Here is an 18,548-nt window from a genome sequence, read left to right as displayed (position 1 = left end):
ACTTTGGCAGCAGGGGTCGACTCTTAAGGGGGTCATTGAGGGATAGGGAAGCAGTATGACACGGTGGCCTTTGAGTCAGATCTTGGTTCATATCTAGAGTATCATGTATTAGTTGTGTGATCAGACACCAAAGTGTTAACAACACTTTGTTAATACATTACTACTACTACTACTACTACTACTACTACTACTACTACTATTACTACTACTATTACTACTACTACTAGTTTTATCATTATATCCACGTAAAGAGATGTCATAGGAACCCAGAAGGGGATGGGAAAGAATACTTTATAAGGTGATGTCTACCATTATTAAGATATATTATATACTTTGCATTGTACTAAGCACTGTATAGTCATTATTTCAACATTTTTCAAAAGTGTGTTTTTCAGGGTATTAACAGTTACCTGTGGTCAGAAGAGTTTCAAGAACACTAGCTAAACAAGTTAAACAGGTTTCTTTATTGCAGGACTCTTTAGAGCTTTTAATATATTAATACACATCGCAAGTATAATATTTAAGAGATTTTTCACTTCTCAAACTGATCTGACCGTGGAACTTGTATGTGTGGTGGATGAGTGAATGTGTGTGTGTGTGTGCACATGTGCATGTCCTCACGTGTCACACAGCATCCCCTTGGACTAGGATTCCACAGAACACACTGGACATCTTATACAGTCTTATAAATACTCACGAAACCTCTAAGAGAAAACTAAGTCATAAAGACCTTGGGACCTTGCGTATGGACACAGTTCATAAGTGATAGAGTTGGGAGTTGGACTCAGAATTTGAAGCTGTGTCTGACTCCAAAGAGCTTGCTCTTTCCAATGCATAAAATTGCCCTTTTACTAGGTCTTCTTTGGGCTGATTTGCCTGGAAGCAATCAATTCTTTTATTCCTGTTAGGAGTTAATTGAGTATATTTTGAAAGGATCCTTTCCCATCCTAAGAGGGCAGTCGTGTCCCTTCAAAGTTGACAACATATATATCTGTTGGATCTGGGGCAGTGTATGTCTGTGCACATGTGAATGTGTGCTGTGGTCCTGTTCTTCATTCTTGACAGTGAATATTACAGAGCGTGGTAGTAGGAGGAGTACTTCTGGCTTCTAGCAAAGGAGAATGTGTTTTATGCTCATGTGCTGCATCCAAGACTTGACATCTCCATCATCACCAAGGAGGGCCTTCATCACTAAGTGATAGGGTTTGGTGACTTAACCACTGTGTTTAATCACAATTAGGAGGACTCATAGTAAGGCTAGCTAACCAAATTGGGGAATGATGAAAGCAACAATTCCAGTAACTGCATTATTCTCTCCCTGACATTGTAAGCCAGGAAACGGACCATTTTATTTGACTTTCTCCAAAGCTCTGTAGCGTTATTATTATATCTCTCACTGAATGGATGAGGAAACTGAGGCTCAGATGATGCAAGGTGATAAAACAAGCATTCCTATTCACTACACCAGGTCATCCCGTAGTGTTGTAGCCCTGCCATTGATCTGATTGGAGGTATGAGCTAAACTCTGAACTAACTGGGCATCTAGGTGAACATATCCATTAGGCTGTTACCTGGTTGGCTCCAGCTGCTCTGTTTTGTTGTTGGGCTTTATCCCAGTGGATCCCATTTATTTTCACTGTGGAAACAGATGAACTAGAGGGAAGCCCAGTCAAACTCTACTGTCTTATTTCAACTTGCCAATTTAAGTAACTTCCTGTACCACAATATTCCCAAAACGTGTTGACAAAAACCTTACACTGCTCTCCTTGATTTGCGCAGCTCCTGGATGCCTGCTGGGCTCCAGTGATGTGACCATTTACGGGTGGGGCTAGTACCCAGTGGTAATTTCAGACTGGCTTTGCTGGTAGCATAAGATACTCTCAGAGGGAGGAAGAAATGGTCTCTGCCCTCTTCCTTGGCATTCTGTGAAGAGAAGTCAGCTCAACTTTGCAATGTGTTTCTGGCTCCATGAGTGTCAGCTCTCTGCAGGGTACTGAAAACAGGAAGCTTGTGAATTTTCTCTTAGTGTTTCTACCACTCTTTCCTCCACTCCTCTTCTCTGGCCCTATTTCCTCTTCCACTGCTCCCTCAGCTTCAGTCCAATACATTGGAATATGCATTTACAATGTATAAAGAATGCTTCCAAATAGTGCAGTATTTTTGACATAGAAAATGTCTTATAGGTATATTTTAAAATCAAGTAACATAAAATTAGTTAATCAAAAACTAGGAAGAGGACATAGCCAGTCTTAGTTATTTCAGAAAATATATATCTTAAATGGATGAAAACAAATATCCAACCACCTGCAATTGCAGTTTTTACTTTCAAAGTAGAGTAAGAATTAAAAAAAAAAAAATCTAATATGAAAAATATTTCCATTAAGTGAATTTTTTTAACTGAAAAATAAAGCTTAGACTTCTTTTCTTCAGGGAAATAAACCAGGGAATAAATCTCTTGTGGTAACTCTGGAAGGGCAAAATATTTACCAGTTTCCATAGCTCTTGTTTAGTGTACAAAGTGCACTCTAAAGAAGTGAGCCTTTGTAGCCGTCTCAGAAGGGATCCAGAGGCTGTTCCTCTCTCATTGTTGGGGAGCAGCGGGGGCGATGTGCTGGGCAAGCACTGCTTCAGCTCAGCACACAGAAAGAACTGCCCCCATAACCCAGAATCCCAGCGCCTGCAGCCTCCCTTTGTCTCCGCTCCCTGGGTTCTGTAACCTACAGATTTCATTTCCATCGTCACTCCAATTCCCAGCTGTGGTACATGATGACTTACTTGTATCCTTTCTCTGACCTTGGATTTTAAAGACTTCTATGTTCCCTTGCTGTTTTCTCTGTAGGCCGTTGTTTTGTCATCTTGATTTAATCTTTAACTCCAGCTAGCTCTCCTATCTGTTCCCCTGTCCCAGGAATTGTCACATCCTGGCGCTGGAACTTGGCGGGTGAGTCCAGGCTGCCTGGAGTTGGCCTGTGCTGATGCAGGAGCGCCATCTGCTGGCCACATTCTGCATAACCTGGCGGGTTAGGCCCTTGCAGAGGTGGTCGCTAGCTTTTTAGAACCTTAGGGGTAGCAAAAAGGGCTTTTCCAGGGGCCAGGGAGTCTGTCGTCTCCTGTCTTGCGCAGGCCTCATTCAAGCTTCCTGGGAAAATAGAAACCCCTGGAGGAGAGGTTTAGCACCTACTTTTGGTCACCTATTGTGGTGTTGCTCTCAGGACAGTTGTAAAGTTGTATTATTTATTTTTAAATTTAGATCTCTGAAGTCCACAAAAAAGAGACTCTTTAAAAAATCTTTTTTAAAATAGAGAAAACCCCCTCAAAACATATAAAAACTATGACCCTCTTTTTTCTCATCTCACCACCTCTGCCATTTAGAAGTCAAAATACAGACGCCCCGATTTGCCATATCTTGGCATCACCACCAGGTCCAAGAGGCCTCAGGAAATGCGAGGTGTTCCCCACCTCTGCCCCTCTGTCCCGCCACTCTGCTCCCACCTCAGAGGCCAGCACCCTAGACCCCTCCCTGGGTCTTTCCAGCCCCTCAGAAACACTGCAACAGCAGCCCCTGCAACCCCTAGTCCCGCCCTCCTCCGTCTTGCTGCCTTCTCCATGTTGGCCCTCATTAACCCTCTCCCTCGGAGGCAGGGTCCTGCTGGCAAAGCTTCAGGGCTGCCCCCGGCCTACCAAGTTAAGCTCGATATCCTCAGGTGGGCAGAGAAGGCCTCTACAACTGTCCCCTGGCCCACAAAGAGAGTCCCGCCTCTGTTCTCACCTGGAATTCTCTCTCCCCCCCGCCCCCCACCCCCAGGCCCAGGCTTCTTCCACCTTTCACAGGCTCATCTCCTGGAAGCCTCTCCGAGCACCTCAGCCCTGGTGAATGAGTGTTTAACCCTCCTGTGGCCCCTTTATTTTTCATTAAAAAAAAAAAAGATTTATTGAGTCCTGGCTGGTGTGGCTCAGTGGATTGAGCATCAGCCTGTGAACCAAACAGTTGCTGGTTCAATTCCCAGCCAGGGCACATCTCTAGGTTGCAGGCCAGGTCCCCAGTTGGGGGTGCAGGAGAGGCAACCACACATTGATGATTCTCTCCCTCTCTTTCTCCTTCCCTTCCCTTCTCTCTAAAAATAAATAATTAAAAATCTTTAAAAAAAATAGCTTTATTGAGATAAAGCTCATATATAATAAACATTACCTAATAACATGTATGTACAAACTGATGAGTTTTGACACATGTATACTCCTGTAAAACTGTCATCGCACTCAGGACAATGAACATTTTCATCTCCCCCAAAGGCTTCCTCATGTCCCTTGTTACTACATCCCCTGACCCCCATCTCCCATCCCCAGGCAAAAACCGGGCTGCTTTCTGTCACTATAGATTTGTTTACATTGCCTGGAATTTTATATAAATGGAACCATGTAGCATGTACTACTTTTTGGCCTGGCTTCTTTCACTCAGCATAGCACTGTTGAGATGCATCCTGGTGTGTTGCGTGCTGTGATAGTTTGTTGTTATGGCTGCGTAGTATTCCATGGTATGGATGTATCACACTTGATCTCACGCAACTTTTCCTGCATGAGTCATTTCCTCAGGCTGACCATCAGCCATCTGAGCGCTGTGACAGCATGTGCTCGGTGCCTGTCACTCCCACCACCCCAGCAGTGTGACCCACCTGTGGTGGGTGCTGCGACTGCCAGTGAGTGGCAGGAGTAGAGCACATGGTTCAAGTCCCGGGTGTGCCACCTGCTCACGTTCCCTCTCTGTGCCTCTATTTCTTCATTTGTCCCATGTGGATAATAATAGCACTGGCCTGCTTGGGTTATGATTAAGACTATAAAGTGAATAAATGTAAAGTCCCTGGAAAAAAATAGCTTGAACCTATCTAACGCTAATTATGACTGAGAAGCAGCAGAGCACAGTGTTAAAAGGATGGATTCAGGGTTCAATTCCTAGCTCGGTGGCTGCAGTCCTGGCACTGCAAGTGCCTCAACGTTCTCCTTTGACAAGTGGGGGTAGTAGTGTAAATATCCTGTTCACAGGGTTGCAGTGAGGATTAAATGAGTCATTTAAATAAAGCCCTTAAAACGGTGGCACAGCGCAGATGCTCTTCAGATGTTGGCTTTTACTGTTTACTGAATGAGTGGGAGGAGTCGGGGAGGATCAGAAGGTTTGATCCTGCAGGAGGTTGGGCAGTGGCGGGGGAGGGGGGTCGGGCTTTACTGGAGATCTCTGATCTTCCTTCTTGGAGGACTGCTTGGTGAAACAGATGGATAAGTGAGACTTTCTTGACCTGGAATCTTGGCAGAGGCCTTTGAGATACTGGACCATAATGTGTTTATTCAGGGACAATTTAATCAGCATTTAATTTTAATTTTGGATTGAACTTGGTGGCTGAGTCTAGAGGGAGACCTAGTCCTGGCTCTGCCGTCCCCGTGTGTGCTAGTGACAGTTCTCACAACAGTCCTGGGAGGCCAGCTTGGGTGCCCTCGCTTCCCAGGTGAGGACACCGAGGCATGGAGGAGCGGAGCCCTCATGGGCGTGGGTCTTCCTGAGTTCAAAGCCCTCTGCAGTAGGGATGCTGGCAACTCTGGAAAACCCGCTCTACCAGCGGGGTGAATCCCCTACTGAAAAACTACAGCGTGACCTCTACAGTCACTTCCAGTACCAACACTATGACAATTCTGACAGTTTTGCAGACCTCCCCTCAACTCTCCCTGCCCATTGTCTTAAGTCAATTCCAGAAATGGCTGATACTGGGATATAGGAATTCTCACTTTCTTACTTTGCTTAGTTTTTGCACCACCATCGGAGAAAGCAGCACTGAGAGTGTCCACATTTCCTAAAATCTGTAGCTGGCCACTCCCCTCAGTTTACAAAGCAGGATGGGCCGCCTATTTCAGCGCCCTTGCTCCTCCAGTGCTTGCCTTCTCAGAACCTGACCCCGCCTTTCACCTTGGGTCTGTTCACCTGTGCTGCCCTGGCAGAGTCCCGGCGCAGGGGAGGTGGAGCCAGAGGTGGGGACCTGACTTCCATGTGCTCTGGGATTTCTGCCCTCCTGTCCTGGGCCCCTTCTGAACCTCGTTTCCCCTCAGTTCCTAGAAACCTGGATCCCAGACCACCAACCCTGCCAGATCTGCATGTGCCTCAGTGGGCGGAAGGTCAACTGCACCTCACATCCCTGCCCCACGGCCAGAGGTGAGTTCATCCTCCCCTGGGGCTTCTGGAGGAAGAAGGGCTCCCTCCAGGTCCTGGAGCCACCAGATCCAAATGTGGATTTCCTCAGCCCTGCCTGTGTTTCCCAGGCCAGCCCACCCTTCTTTACCTCTCTGAGCTGGGGTTCCCGTTGTTCTGCACCTGGAGTAGCTGTTATCAGAGTTAATCCTGCCCTCCTGTCTTGCCTTAGTCCTCAGACTCAGTCTCCTGGAGGGCACATTCAAGGATCAACAGGACACCAGGAGACTTATTCGTCGGTCGTCCCATAGCCTGATACTTCGTGGCCTCCCACATTGGGCCTATGCTGGTTTCAGTGGACAAGAGTCTGCAGCATTTTAAATCCTGTTCCAGGCTGTACCACTATTTCTTTCTCTGACTCTGGTGACTTTCTTCCCCAGCTCCCACATGTGGCCCGTGTGAAGTGGCCCGCCTCCACCAGAATGCGGACCAGTGCTGCCCGGAGTATGAGTGTGGTATGTGTCCCGCCCTGGGCATTCTCCAGGGCCCAAGCCCCAAGGGAATGGTGCAGGTGCCGTGGTGGGCACAGGGTCCTGGGTGCAGGGTGTGCTAAAGGAGGTGGGCAAAGGCCAAATGGATTTTCTAAAAAAGGCAAAGAGTAACCTTTAGAAAATAAGATTTGCTTCCTAGAGTAATTCTGCTGTGAATCATTAAATGTCAGATTTGAAAGCATTAAGAAAAGGATAGACTGTGAGTGGATCAAAAAACTGTGGTACATTTACACAATGGAGTACTATGTAGCAGAGAGAAAGAAGTAACTTCTACCATTTGCAACAACATGGATTGGACTAGAGAGAATTATGCTTAGCAAAATAAGTCAGGCAATGAAAGAAAAATACCATATGGTATCACCTATTACAGGAGACTAATGAGCAACACAAACAAATGAACGAAATTAAACCAGAGGCATGTAAACAAAGAGTAGACTAACAGTGACAAGGGGGGAGGAGGGAGGGAAAGAAAGGAGGTAAGAAGGGGAAGGGTCTAGTCAAAGAACATGTATAAATAACCCATGGACATGGAAAACTGGGGGGTACTGACTGTGGGAGAAGGGGTGGGCAGGGTGTGGGGAAGCAATAGGGAAAAAAGTGGGACAACTGTAATAGAAAAACAGACAAACAAAAATTTTTAGTGGGGGAAAAAAATGAAAGCAAAATAAATTAATAAATGAGCCAGTAAATCCACCCCCCCAAAAAGAAAAACCTCTCACATGTAGCAGAGTGAACAAAAGAAAATGAAAAGTATGGAAATGCAATTTTAGTGAATATTAGAAGGACAGAGATTTTCCTTCACACTGTATATTTTTCTCCCTACCTGATCCCTCCAGAATTTGGCATTCTGAAGAAGTAAGTAATGACATAAGGTTCTTTGCATAAAACTAATAAGACCAATTGTTAATAGAGGTTTTGTTGACCACGACTTTGACTGAAATGTGATGCCTAAAGGAGACATGCTTGGGCTCTGGTTGTTACCTAAAAGCCCACGAGAAAAAAGGCCTGGTACCTTGGTTGGTTGTGCAGTTCGTGGCAGTCTTTCCAGGGAAGGAACAAAGGTTGCTTTTCTGAAAGATGGCTAGAAGGGACCTTAAGGCACAATGGAAAACCCAAAGGACTTGGAAAAGACAGATGTTTTACAGTCAAGGCTGAATGGCAGCTATGTGGCTCATCTTCTGTGCCCTGAAGGGCAGACTGAAAGTCACTGTAAAGGTTCCTTGTGTAAGTTACAGCAAAGCAGATGTAAAAATCATATGTGATCATTTGCTGCTCCTGTTGTATTTATGCAAATGTAAAGATCATATGTGATCATTTGCTGCTCCTGTTGTATTTATGTAAACGTAAAGATCATATGTGATCATTTGCTACTCTTGTTGTATTTATGCAAACAAACAGGATAAATTAAAACTGGATTTAATGCAGTGCCTTTAATGACAAGGAGGGCAATCTTAAGGAGAAAAATCGTGATTCAAGGAAAATCACAATGCTCAGTGGTAGACTAAAAAGTAGTACAGCTAACTGTCTTTGAAGTTTATTTTCATTTAAAGCTTGTTTTCATTTGAAAGTTAAACTAGGTCTGTGATATCATCAAAGATGCTTAATTTATAGTCAAGAAGAATGTCAAATGCCTTGCAACTGGATGTCTTTCCAATAAGACAGTCTTGCAGATTTAGAGACTGGTTTGTGGGTTATGTTGCATAAAAAAAAAAAAAAAAAGGGCTTAGCACCAAGGGATGGGGGTGGGGGAACTGCATAAAAATTTACCAAAGAGAAAGTTATGCCAAAGTAACCTATTTTCCTCTTCCTTTCTGAGGGTGCTAGATATAGAGAAGGCCACACACAGGGACCTTGATTTCAGCAAGTTATTTGTCAAAGGGTTTCATTATTGGCTTGCCAACTGCATAGTGAATAATGGGCTAAATAATGATATAACTGAATAAATACAGAGCTGATAGAATTATGGTTAACATGACAGGAGACCTCATATGCCCTATCCCTGTCCTGTCCAACATGCTTATTAATTGTATGGATGGAGACATAAAATTAAATAATCTAAGACATTTATTTATGCTGATGAGATTGATAAGGGATAACTAGAAGTCCTATGGGGAGGGAGATCTGACTTGAGAACAGCTTGTGTAAAATAGGTCTGAGAATGTTAACAGTAGATTGAACTGGAGGAATCATTTGGTTCAAGTCCCTCATTTTATAGACATTATTACACTTCTACAGTGTGCCAGGCATGTGGCCTTTATTATTTCATGACATCCTTAGACCAGTTCTATGAAGTTGACGTCCCACCTTGCAGAAAATGAAACTGAGGTCTAGAGGGTTCAAGTGACTTGGCTATGACCTGGAAGTCCTAGCAGATGATAATTTTAATCAATATGAACTTATCGTATGACCTGGATCTATCTTATCTATCATCTTTCAATCACCCATCTCCCCCCCCCCACTACCTCTATCTGTATCTCTACCTCTATCTCATTATCACCATCTACCTAAAACAAAAGTCTGTATAAATAAGAATGGAGGATGTCACTCACAGGTAATACAGGAGTAACCTTGCTGAATGCTGAGTGGATGTCTCTTTTTCCTGTCCCTTAGTGTGTGACCTGGTGAGCTGTGAGCTGCCTCCGGTACCTCACTGTGAAGGTGGCCTCCAGCCGACACTGACCAATCCTGGCGAGTGCAGACCCAACTTCACCTGCGGTAAGGCCTCCATGGATGAGGAGGGGATGGTGCGGCTGCTCTTTCCTGAAACAGAGGAGTTAAGGTCACACTCGGATTGAATCCTCCCAGCTGCACATTGCTGAAGGTGTATCGGGTGTGGGCACAGCCTCGGGTGTGTCCCTCTTGGGCTGTATCAGGAAGCAGTTGGATCTGAGATAAAGTCTGCAGATCTAATTTTTATTTACTCCCATCCTCCCATACACCATCGAGGGGAGGGAATGTTTCCTTGGTTTGTCCTCATCATTGGATCTTATTCCCAAACAAATTTATAGGTTTCCCCCCTTTGTATGTTTATATTTTTAATCACTAAATGCTGTAAGTTAAGCATAGGGTTGGACTAAAGTAAGACATGTCAAGAAACTGAATTCTGTATTTAGCTACTGAGAACACCCACTTTATGTCAAGTGGAGTTCTTGTCCTGTTGATTTAGAATCTATCTTTTGTTCCTAGATGTGAGGCCTTGAGTGTGAGAGGAGAACACATTGTATTTGAAGGAGGTTGTGAATAAGCAAAGGCCACAGGATGGGATTTGGTATTTATACAATGCCATTGTGGGTTTGACCAATTGCCATCAGTGTTTTATTCAACCTCGTTAGAGGACCTGAAACTGTAGGGTATTCTAGGTATTGAGGTGGGGATAGGATCACCTAAGCTACCAGCATATAAAAATGCTTACCGGCTCATGATGTGCTAGGCCTATTTGGTTTTAGGGATTCTACATCTGCCGTCTCTTGAGAATCCATAGCTGCTAGGGCCCCACCCCTTCCAGATGTGCATTGGAAGGTGGTAGAGTGGGGACTGAACAGCCTTTACTTCTTCTCCTTTAAGATTCCTAGTTTTACATATCTCCTTTTGACTAATGTTCTTACTTTTCCGAAGATTAACTTTTTAGGATGATTGACTACCTGTAGGCCCTGAACTGTGCTTACATGCATTTTGAATGTAACATTCTAGGTCTAGGGTTCCCTGGATCCTTATTTAACAGCTGAATATTTATAAACAGCTGGCTGATTTCAATGCTCAGTGTGGCAGGACTGGAGTGTCACCTTGTATCACCCCTCAGCCTGCAGGAAGGAGGAGTGCAAAAGGGAGTCCCCACCCTCCTGCCCCCCACACCGAATACCGACCCTTCGGAGGACCCAGTGCTGTGATGAGTATGAGTGTGCTTGCAACTGTGTCAACTCCACCGTGAGCTGCCCTCTGGGGTACCTGCCCTCAGCCATCACCAATGACTGTGGTTGCACCACGACCACCTGCCTTCCTGACAAGGTAGGGGCTGCTCAGCTGTGGCTCAGATGATGGCCAGACATCTACTCCTCATGGAAGATTTGCCTTCCTGCCCAAACCGACTGCTATATGGCTTGGTGGATGAGCAGTCAACACACTATCTCAGCCTAATGGGAATTTAGTTAGCTCAGGAGGTATTTGTAGAGAACCTACTATGTACTCAGCATGGCTAGGTGCTGAGGTTACAAAGGAAGTATAAGACATGGTCTGACCTTTAAAGAAATTAACTGTAGGCTAGCTAAGGAAATAATATGATTGCATGGATTATTTAAAGACTACTTAGTAGTTTAGTTTACTCATTTGTTCATTGCTATCAATTCATCTACCTAGCCATTTATCATCCATTCATTCGTCCTTCCTTCCTTCCTCCCTTCCATCCATCCATCTAATATTTACCAAGCTACTACTGTCTTCTACCAAAACTGGTATTGTCTTAGGTGCTATGGGAGAAATGTAAGATGCACTCAACTTATGGTCTTGCTAGTATATATAAGACGATAGTCTATCCACTGAATGTAACAAAGTATCAACAGGTGGTACGGATATTAAATGCACATAGCAGTTATAGGAGGGGGATATACCAAGAAGTTCTATAATGAAAGGTTTAACTGGCAGAACTTGAAATGAACCAGTGTTGCAGCAGGAAGACATGAGCAGAGTCACAGCTGCTGGATTATGCAGGATGAGCCCTGCAATGCATGCCAAAGAGAAGCTGCAGTGACCTTTCCCTGCAGCCTGTTAGGGCTAGAGCAGACGCTCATTTGCCTGAATGCTCTAGACTTCTGGTCCCTTCTGCATTCTCTTACAGCTCAAGGTTTCTGAGTGCCCAGGTCCTGGAGAAGCAGGAGCAGGTCTAGATTTCATGCCTATTAAAATCTACTTTAGAAGGATCCTTGCATATGGGCAGAGACCATGTTGATTTATTTATTGCTGTGTTCTCAGATCAACCTAGAGCAACTTCCAATACAGCAGATGCTTTCTAACCTCTTGTTTAAGTGAACTGAATGAGTTCACTCATAGAAACCTTGTGTCTACAGGTGTGTGTCCACCGAGGCACTATCTACCCTATCGGCCAGTTTTGGGAGGAGGGCTGTGACGTGTGCACCTGCACGGACCTGGAGGATGCTGTGATGGGCCTGCATGTAGCCCAGTGCTCTCAGAAGCCCTGTGAAGAGAGCTGCCAGTCGGTAAGGAGGATGGAAAGGTTAGGCACTGTGTATAAAAGTAGGAGAGGGGATCCCAGGAAAAGTCAAAAAAGCCCTTTTAGTAAACTCTGGTTCAAGACCAGGATGAGGGAGAAGGAGGGAGATGGGGCTGGGGAAAAGGAAGGAGCATGAAGGAAGGATTGCAATGTCAATCTTCTGGGATTCAGTCCTTGGCTAGTGGACATGTCTCTTGTATGGTCTTTAGCACAGAGGCCTATGGAGTTGGTTTGAGCAGAGATGTGAATTGAATGCCTGGAAAAGAGGACTTGATTTTTTTTCCTGTATCTTGCCTCTTCAGCCATCACCTTAGACTATTCCTAGAATAGACATATGTTCTGAATTTTATGAGATTGTCCCAGTTTTAATGTCTTTTAATGTTTCCACATAGATTGGTAGTTTTTCAGACTGTGTTTATAATTCGAAGAACAGAAAATATGGTTATTGTTCTCCAATTCAGTTCTAAATTCTTCTCACTTGGCTCACCCCTAAGGTTTCTCTGTGTTCTGGGGGGACTTTATTCTTGCACATTTAAGACTAATAAGACCCTAGAAAAATGAAGCAATCCTGTGCAGGGAGAATTGGGAGTAAAATTCTGCTTGCTGGTTTAATGTTGCTATTATTATTATTATTATTATTATTTATCATTATTATTACTGGAGTGTTATCAGTAGATAATGATGATAAAAGAAGAGTAATATACATCTTGTGGTTGCTTTTGTAAATGTTAACAGCAGAGAAGATAATGCTCTTGATGCAGTTTTGGAAATGTATGGTTTGATGACGGAAGGGAGGGCCTATCAGTAATTCCAGAAATAGGGAGTCCATTCAGCTTATCTACTGCTCTACCTGCAATGATGGTACTGAGGAGGAGCAAGGTTGCTAGGCAACTTTGAGAGAGGATGATGCTATGGTATCCTGGTGTGTCTTCTGGGAATGCTAAGTCTTAGAAATTATTTATTTTTATCTTCTTCCATAGGTCATGGGGGGCAATGGGAATAACTTGCTATCTAAAGAGAGTACTATTTAGAGGTCATTTTTATGAAAGCAGCACCCAATATATTTTGTGTTTCAGTAGGGAGTTTTGATTGCAAAGAACAGAAGCTACTCAAATTAGCTGAAATAAAACTCCTAGGAATAAAGTACAGGATATAAAGGTGTTCATACAACATTTGTCTCCATTTGCTCCATGAGCCCCCATCATCCTTCTGGAATTCAGTCCTTGGCTAGGGGACATGTCTGTCGTATGGTCTTGATCCCAGAGGACTACGGAGCTGGTTTGAGCAGCAATGTGAAAAAAATGCCTGGAAAAGAAGACTTGGTTTTTTTCCTGTCTCTTCCCTCTTCAGACATCACTTTGGTCTATCTCTCTGCCCAACTTCCAGCTGCTCATAGCAGGTCAACTTCCTCTGGGAGGAAGTTCTGCTTTCTCATAAATTTTATTTGCACATGGCTTTATTGAATCTGGCTTCAACTCAGCATGACTTTTTAGATTCAGGGTCATCCCTGTCCAATGTGACTTGTTCAACAGGTTAACTTTTCAAGAAGAAAACTGATGAGCTCAGCTCATCCCATGGATTGGATCCTCTGTCCTGTCCCTAGTCTAGTCCAGTCAGCTGTTAGGGAGGGTGCACGTCAATAGTAGAAACTTGGCTGTCTAAAGGCTGAGGTGCTGGAGGCAATTTCAGAAAGAAAATAGGTACAGAGGTCAGGTGAATGAGTGGAGGAGACAACATTTCTAGAACTCTTGACCATATGTTTGCTCTAGAGAATTGAGTGACCTGTCTTAAAGACTGATGTTTGCCCCTTCTGGGGAGGAGAAGGAGGCCTTATGGTTTAGTTAAAGCTGAAGGGATATGGGAAGCTGGACTTTGGTCTGTACGATGTCTTGATCTGAGGTGGGAGCTTCAGTAAATTGTGATAGTTTCAGACTTCATTCTTCAAAGAGGGTAGTATTGGCTCTGGTCTGACTCCAGAGACATTTGTGCTTACTTACCCTCATTCATTTGTTGTCTAGGTTATGACTGAAATATAACAAACAAAGAAACAAAAACATTACCACCATCACCCTCTGATTCTTTCTTTCTGACGCTATAGTCTGCAGAAATACACTTTCCCCAACCCCCTCCATAGCTCTCTACTTTTTACATCAGAATAACTACGTAAAGCAAACAAAGGGCATTGCTGGATTTCCAAAGGATGCTACAGATGTGCCTACCTGCCTGTGGTCTTACTTCCATATTGACAGCAAGAGGAATACCCTCTCTTTTGTATACACTTTAGAGGAGTTTTTTTTTGAAGACTTATGACCACCTTTAGACCCCAGAATCATACTAAATCATAGTGTTAGGAACTGTGTTCAAGGAACTGAACGTAATGCATTACATTTTATTCATCCTCATAATACTCCTCCAGAAGGAATGGCAAGGCTGTTCTTCCCACTTATCAGATAAAAAGCAGTGCACTAGCACAGGGAATGAAGTTGGCCATAGCTCTATAGCTCATTTGAACCAGCAGACATGGGGTTGTCTAGACTCTTAGCCCAGGGCACCTTCTGGGAGGCTAGATACACTGGCAGCACCAGCATTTTAAGGGACCGTCTGATCCAGTGAAGAGACAAGGGACCAGTGCTCCATGCCTCTCACCACCATTTCAACGATGGCAACTGTGTTTAAAGGAGTGTGCTGCTAACTATATTAGGAATTTATTTTCCATTGGCATCTGTCTTCAGATTAGGAGAATATTAGACCTATTTCCATTCTTAATTGGGAAATCAATGAAAATAGGATGGAGAAGAGAGTAAGGAGAGGGGTCTGAGATGTATATGTTGAACAGATATAAGGTTGATGACTTGTACGGGCATGAGAAAAGAAAGAGAGATGTAAATATCAGATGAACCCTGGTTATGCAGCAGGAAAAGGAGGATGCCAGAGGTGGAGTGGATCTTAGAAAGATGGCAGCCAGGAAATTTGCAGGCATGGCTTGGAGGACCTGAACATGAGAAGCTGGTGGGGTTTTGGGAACAAGGCATCTGTCCTAGTGGTCATCCACAGTATCGACAGTGTGTTTTCCCAGCTTGGGAGACAATAGAAAATGAAGAATACCCCAATCCGGCTCACTCAGCCCTCTTAGAGAGGCACACAAGAGTGACCCTGGGTCCCTGCAGGTATTGATGACTATCTTTTTGTGCTCCCTGAGTCTTTTATGGCAGCATATATATGCTGTCTTAGAGTGGAGGATGTCTAGATTGTATTATATTGGCTTGTTGGCTTCTCCAAAGTACCTTGTACGTCATAGATGCACAATAAGTAACTAGGATTTCAGATGATAAAAGACTGGGGACAACTCACTGGGCTCCTCTGTGACATGGGCTGGGATGTAAGTAGGTCCCATGGAGATGGTATGATGTTAAAGCAAGTCTCTGGAGTGCTTGTGTTCCCCCAGAGAGAGGCCCCCACTAGACTGACACCAGGTGTTGTGTGCATCCTCTGACTTGGCCCTGTGTGTGAATGTGGAGCGCAGGCTTGGTCTCCATACCCATCCCGAACAGCTGCAAGCATGCCTTCTCCTTTAGGGACAGAGCTTCAAGATAAAGCCCAGTCTCTCCTCTGGGCTCCTGGGACAACCACACATACCAGTGTTTCACCTATTCTTTGTATATTGCTTCAGAGTTTTCAGTGGAGGGTTTCAATCCAAACTCCTAAAGCTTTGGCCAGATTGGAGGACCTCCGAGAGGCAAGATAGGCTGGCAGACTTCCAGGGTGCTGGACTCCCTGGCAGGCATTTGGGGGAAGGTTGGTCTCTGGCGCCCTCTCATCTCACTGTGGCCTATAAACTATGTCAAGTAGCTCGCTGGAGAAACCAAACTCTGCACATTGGTGAGAGGTCTTGGGATCAAGGTATTCATCTTGTATAGGTAGTTAGCCCTGTTGGAGCAGAGACTAGATCCCAGGCATCTTGGATAGTCTTCCCTAGTCAATGAGGTACCCTAAATTTGGCCACAGTAAAGATCAAGTCAGGTAGCTATTGCTGAGTGAACTCAGGGCTGTTTTATACTTTCATCACCTGGATCTTGGTCTCAAGGTGGAAGCTTTCAGAGGGCAGGGTTATGTCTTCTCAGCTGGTGGAACTGAGTCACTAACTTAGTGACTCTATGGTTGATGCTTTCCAGCCACTTCTTAGCAGGGTTTTGAGGCAGGTGGATAACCGAGATGCAAATGTTCAGTCCAGCGGTCTCTCTGCAAAGCCCCAGGGCTCAGTACACGCGTGAAGCAGTTAAGCACACCTGTGTCTCTGCTGACCTCACTCTCTGTTCTTTGTGTGTTTTCAGGGCTTCACCTATATCCTCCGTGAAGGCGAGTGCTGTGGAAGGTGCCTGCCGTCTGGCTGTGAGGTGGTGGTCGGCTCACCGCGGGGTGACTCCCAGTCGTACTGGAAGAATGTAGGTTGGGCCTCAGGATGGGATGTCCATTCTGGGGTGTAGTGCTAGCCTTGCTGCATCGGTAAAATCAGAGCTCATTCCCCTCTGCTTTCCCCATAGGGGTTAATTCAGCTATTGGTGTTACCTAGACATTAGCTGGGCTTACCTTGCCCCTTAGGAGCTGGTTAAGATTGCCTTAGACTTCCAGTTTCATTGATTTTGGGAAAAGTCCAATTTGCTCCCTAAGAGTTCAGTGAACTCCTGTGGGTTTTATGCTCTCCCATTCACCTGTGAACCTGAAGTCCTGCTTCCCCTGAGCAGCGGTATAGGGATGGCCTCACCGCCCTGCATGTGCCGTGGGCCTGTGCCCCCCACAAACTCCACGGGCTGCAAGTGCTGTTCTGTACCTCATCAACTCCAGCAGGGTCCTCTGACCTGTTTAGGGAGTTCCACTGAAGAAATTTATATCCCAGGGAGGCACACCCTCTTTCTGTCCCCAAAGTCCCCGAGCTATATCTGCATCTCAGACTGCAGCATTGTGCCACATTGGCAGCCCTCTGTCTCCCCATACTTGTCTTCCACTGCCCAGGTCCCCACCCAGCCAAAGTCCCTCTCAAAGCAGCTCAGGCTCTCACTTTGGGTGCTTATCAAGCCATTTTGTGACACACAGCGGCTTCCCTCCTGGGGGATTTTAGTCTGGATGTCAGGATGGTAACAAGTCTTTCACTCCAATTAACTAGGATCAAGTAGGGAGTTTAGGCCCTGGAAGCTCAGGAGGCAGGTGTTAGAAGAGTGTGAGGTCCCCCTATGGGCCTTCCCCTCTGTATCCTTCCAGTAAGACCCAAAGGCACTTTGTTTAAAAAGGAAGTCAAAGGCTTAATTGTCTTGCCCTGAACCTGCCCGTCTCCTACCCAGGCCCATTGCTCTGCTCTTCCTCAGTGACGACAGAATGACGCACTGAGTTTTTCCTCATGGGTTTCCACCTCCTTCTTCTGACATGAGTTACTTGTGGATTTTCCTACCCTGTGTCCCTCCTTCCCACCCTTTTATTTGTCCTGTGGCCCCATCCCTCCTGGAATCAGGCAGGTTTTCTCCTCCTCCCCAGGCCAGGGTCCAGCTCAGGTTAGAGGCTGCTCCATCTGGTGGTGGCAACAGCAGGTCCCCTTTGGGGCTTGGTGTGCCTGCCTCCCTCCCTCACACCCAGTCCCATGTCTCCCTTCAGGCTCACATCAGTGACTATAAAACAAAGGGGACCTGAATTTCTCTTCCCCAGTTCAATTCTGCATCTTATCTGTAAGATTTGGGTGTCAGCGATGGCTCTGTCGCTGCTGCTAGGAATATGTCAGTGACCAGCAGGGATGGGTGGGGATGGGTCCTTCTTGATGTAGCCCAAGGCCAAGGCTCAGGAGGTAAATAATCAGAGGGAAGAGGTCTGGAGCTTGGGGCCAGGCCCGCAGCAGGAAAGTTTGGTCAGGATAAGTCAGAAGTCAGGGTGAAGAGAGTGGCTGCTAGGGTCTGCCATTTTCTGCTTTCTTATCTGGAAAGAGAAAAGAAGTGAGCAGGAGCTGAGAGAAGCAAGCCAGGGCCTGAAGCAGGCAGAGGGAGAGTACACCTTGATGCATCTGGAAGCTGGCACACACGGACAGTGCTCGTGTGACACACCTTCCAGGCAGAACCTTCACGGTGGCTTTTCTGAGCCATGCTCTGGACACATTCAATGCTTTTTGTCTCTGGTGCCAACCCATGGGGTCAGGCCACTCATGCATAGTTCTAGAAACTCAGAGACAGATGGCGGGGCTGCAGGGGTCAGACACGAGCACCGCAGTCTCTTGCTGCTCTCCCTGCATGGTGGGAAGTATTGCGAGGCTGGCTGTGGGCTGAGGTTCAGTCCTCATCTCTATGGCAACTCTGCTGTTGTTGCCCAGTCCCAGAGTCTCTGAGCTCAGCTCACAGCCAGTGTTGAGTGGAGCAGGGAGCATCCTGAGCTTCCCTAAGTTGCTTCCTCAGGCAGTGAAGATTGTGTCTGTAGGAGAATACGTTTCTAAGCTAAGATCTTGGTCAGAGTGACTTTTATCCAGACTCACTGAAGGACCTCATTGATGAGATGAGCCCCATTCGTTTCCCTTTGTGGCCCTGTCCCTGTGGGTGGGACTTAGTTGTTATGCCAGGGCATGTTTCTAGGG

At 45.5% G+C, this 18,548-nt stretch overlaps 1 protein-coding gene across 1 annotated transcript in view; it reads left to right on the top strand.

Moving 5' to 3' along the window:
* VWF (von Willebrand factor) overlaps positions 1 to 18,548 on the top strand; it is a 124,531-nt gene that overhangs the window by 92,742 nt on the left and 13,241 nt on the right. Inside the window, exons 39-44 of the mRNA XM_090272686.1 lie at positions 6,091 to 6,193; positions 6,610 to 6,684; positions 9,331 to 9,435; positions 10,520 to 10,725; positions 11,781 to 11,930; positions 16,276 to 16,386. Coding sequence (XP_090128812.1) covers positions 6,091 to 6,193; positions 6,610 to 6,684; positions 9,331 to 9,435; positions 10,520 to 10,725; positions 11,781 to 11,930; positions 16,276 to 16,386 — 750 coding nt within the window. The remainder of the gene's footprint in view (positions 1 to 6,090; positions 6,194 to 6,609; positions 6,685 to 9,330; positions 9,436 to 10,519; positions 10,726 to 11,780; positions 11,931 to 16,275; positions 16,387 to 18,548) is intronic.

Source organism: Furipterus horrens, unplaced genomic scaffold (assembly GCF_987537825.1).
Source record: "Furipterus horrens unplaced genomic scaffold, mFurHor1.1.pri manual_scaffold_4, whole genome shotgun sequence".
Taxonomy (NCBI): Eukaryota; Metazoa; Chordata; class Mammalia; order Chiroptera; family Furipteridae; genus Furipterus; species Furipterus horrens.
Note: the sequence above shows the minus strand (reverse complement) of the source record. Positions and strands in the feature narration are given on the sequence as shown.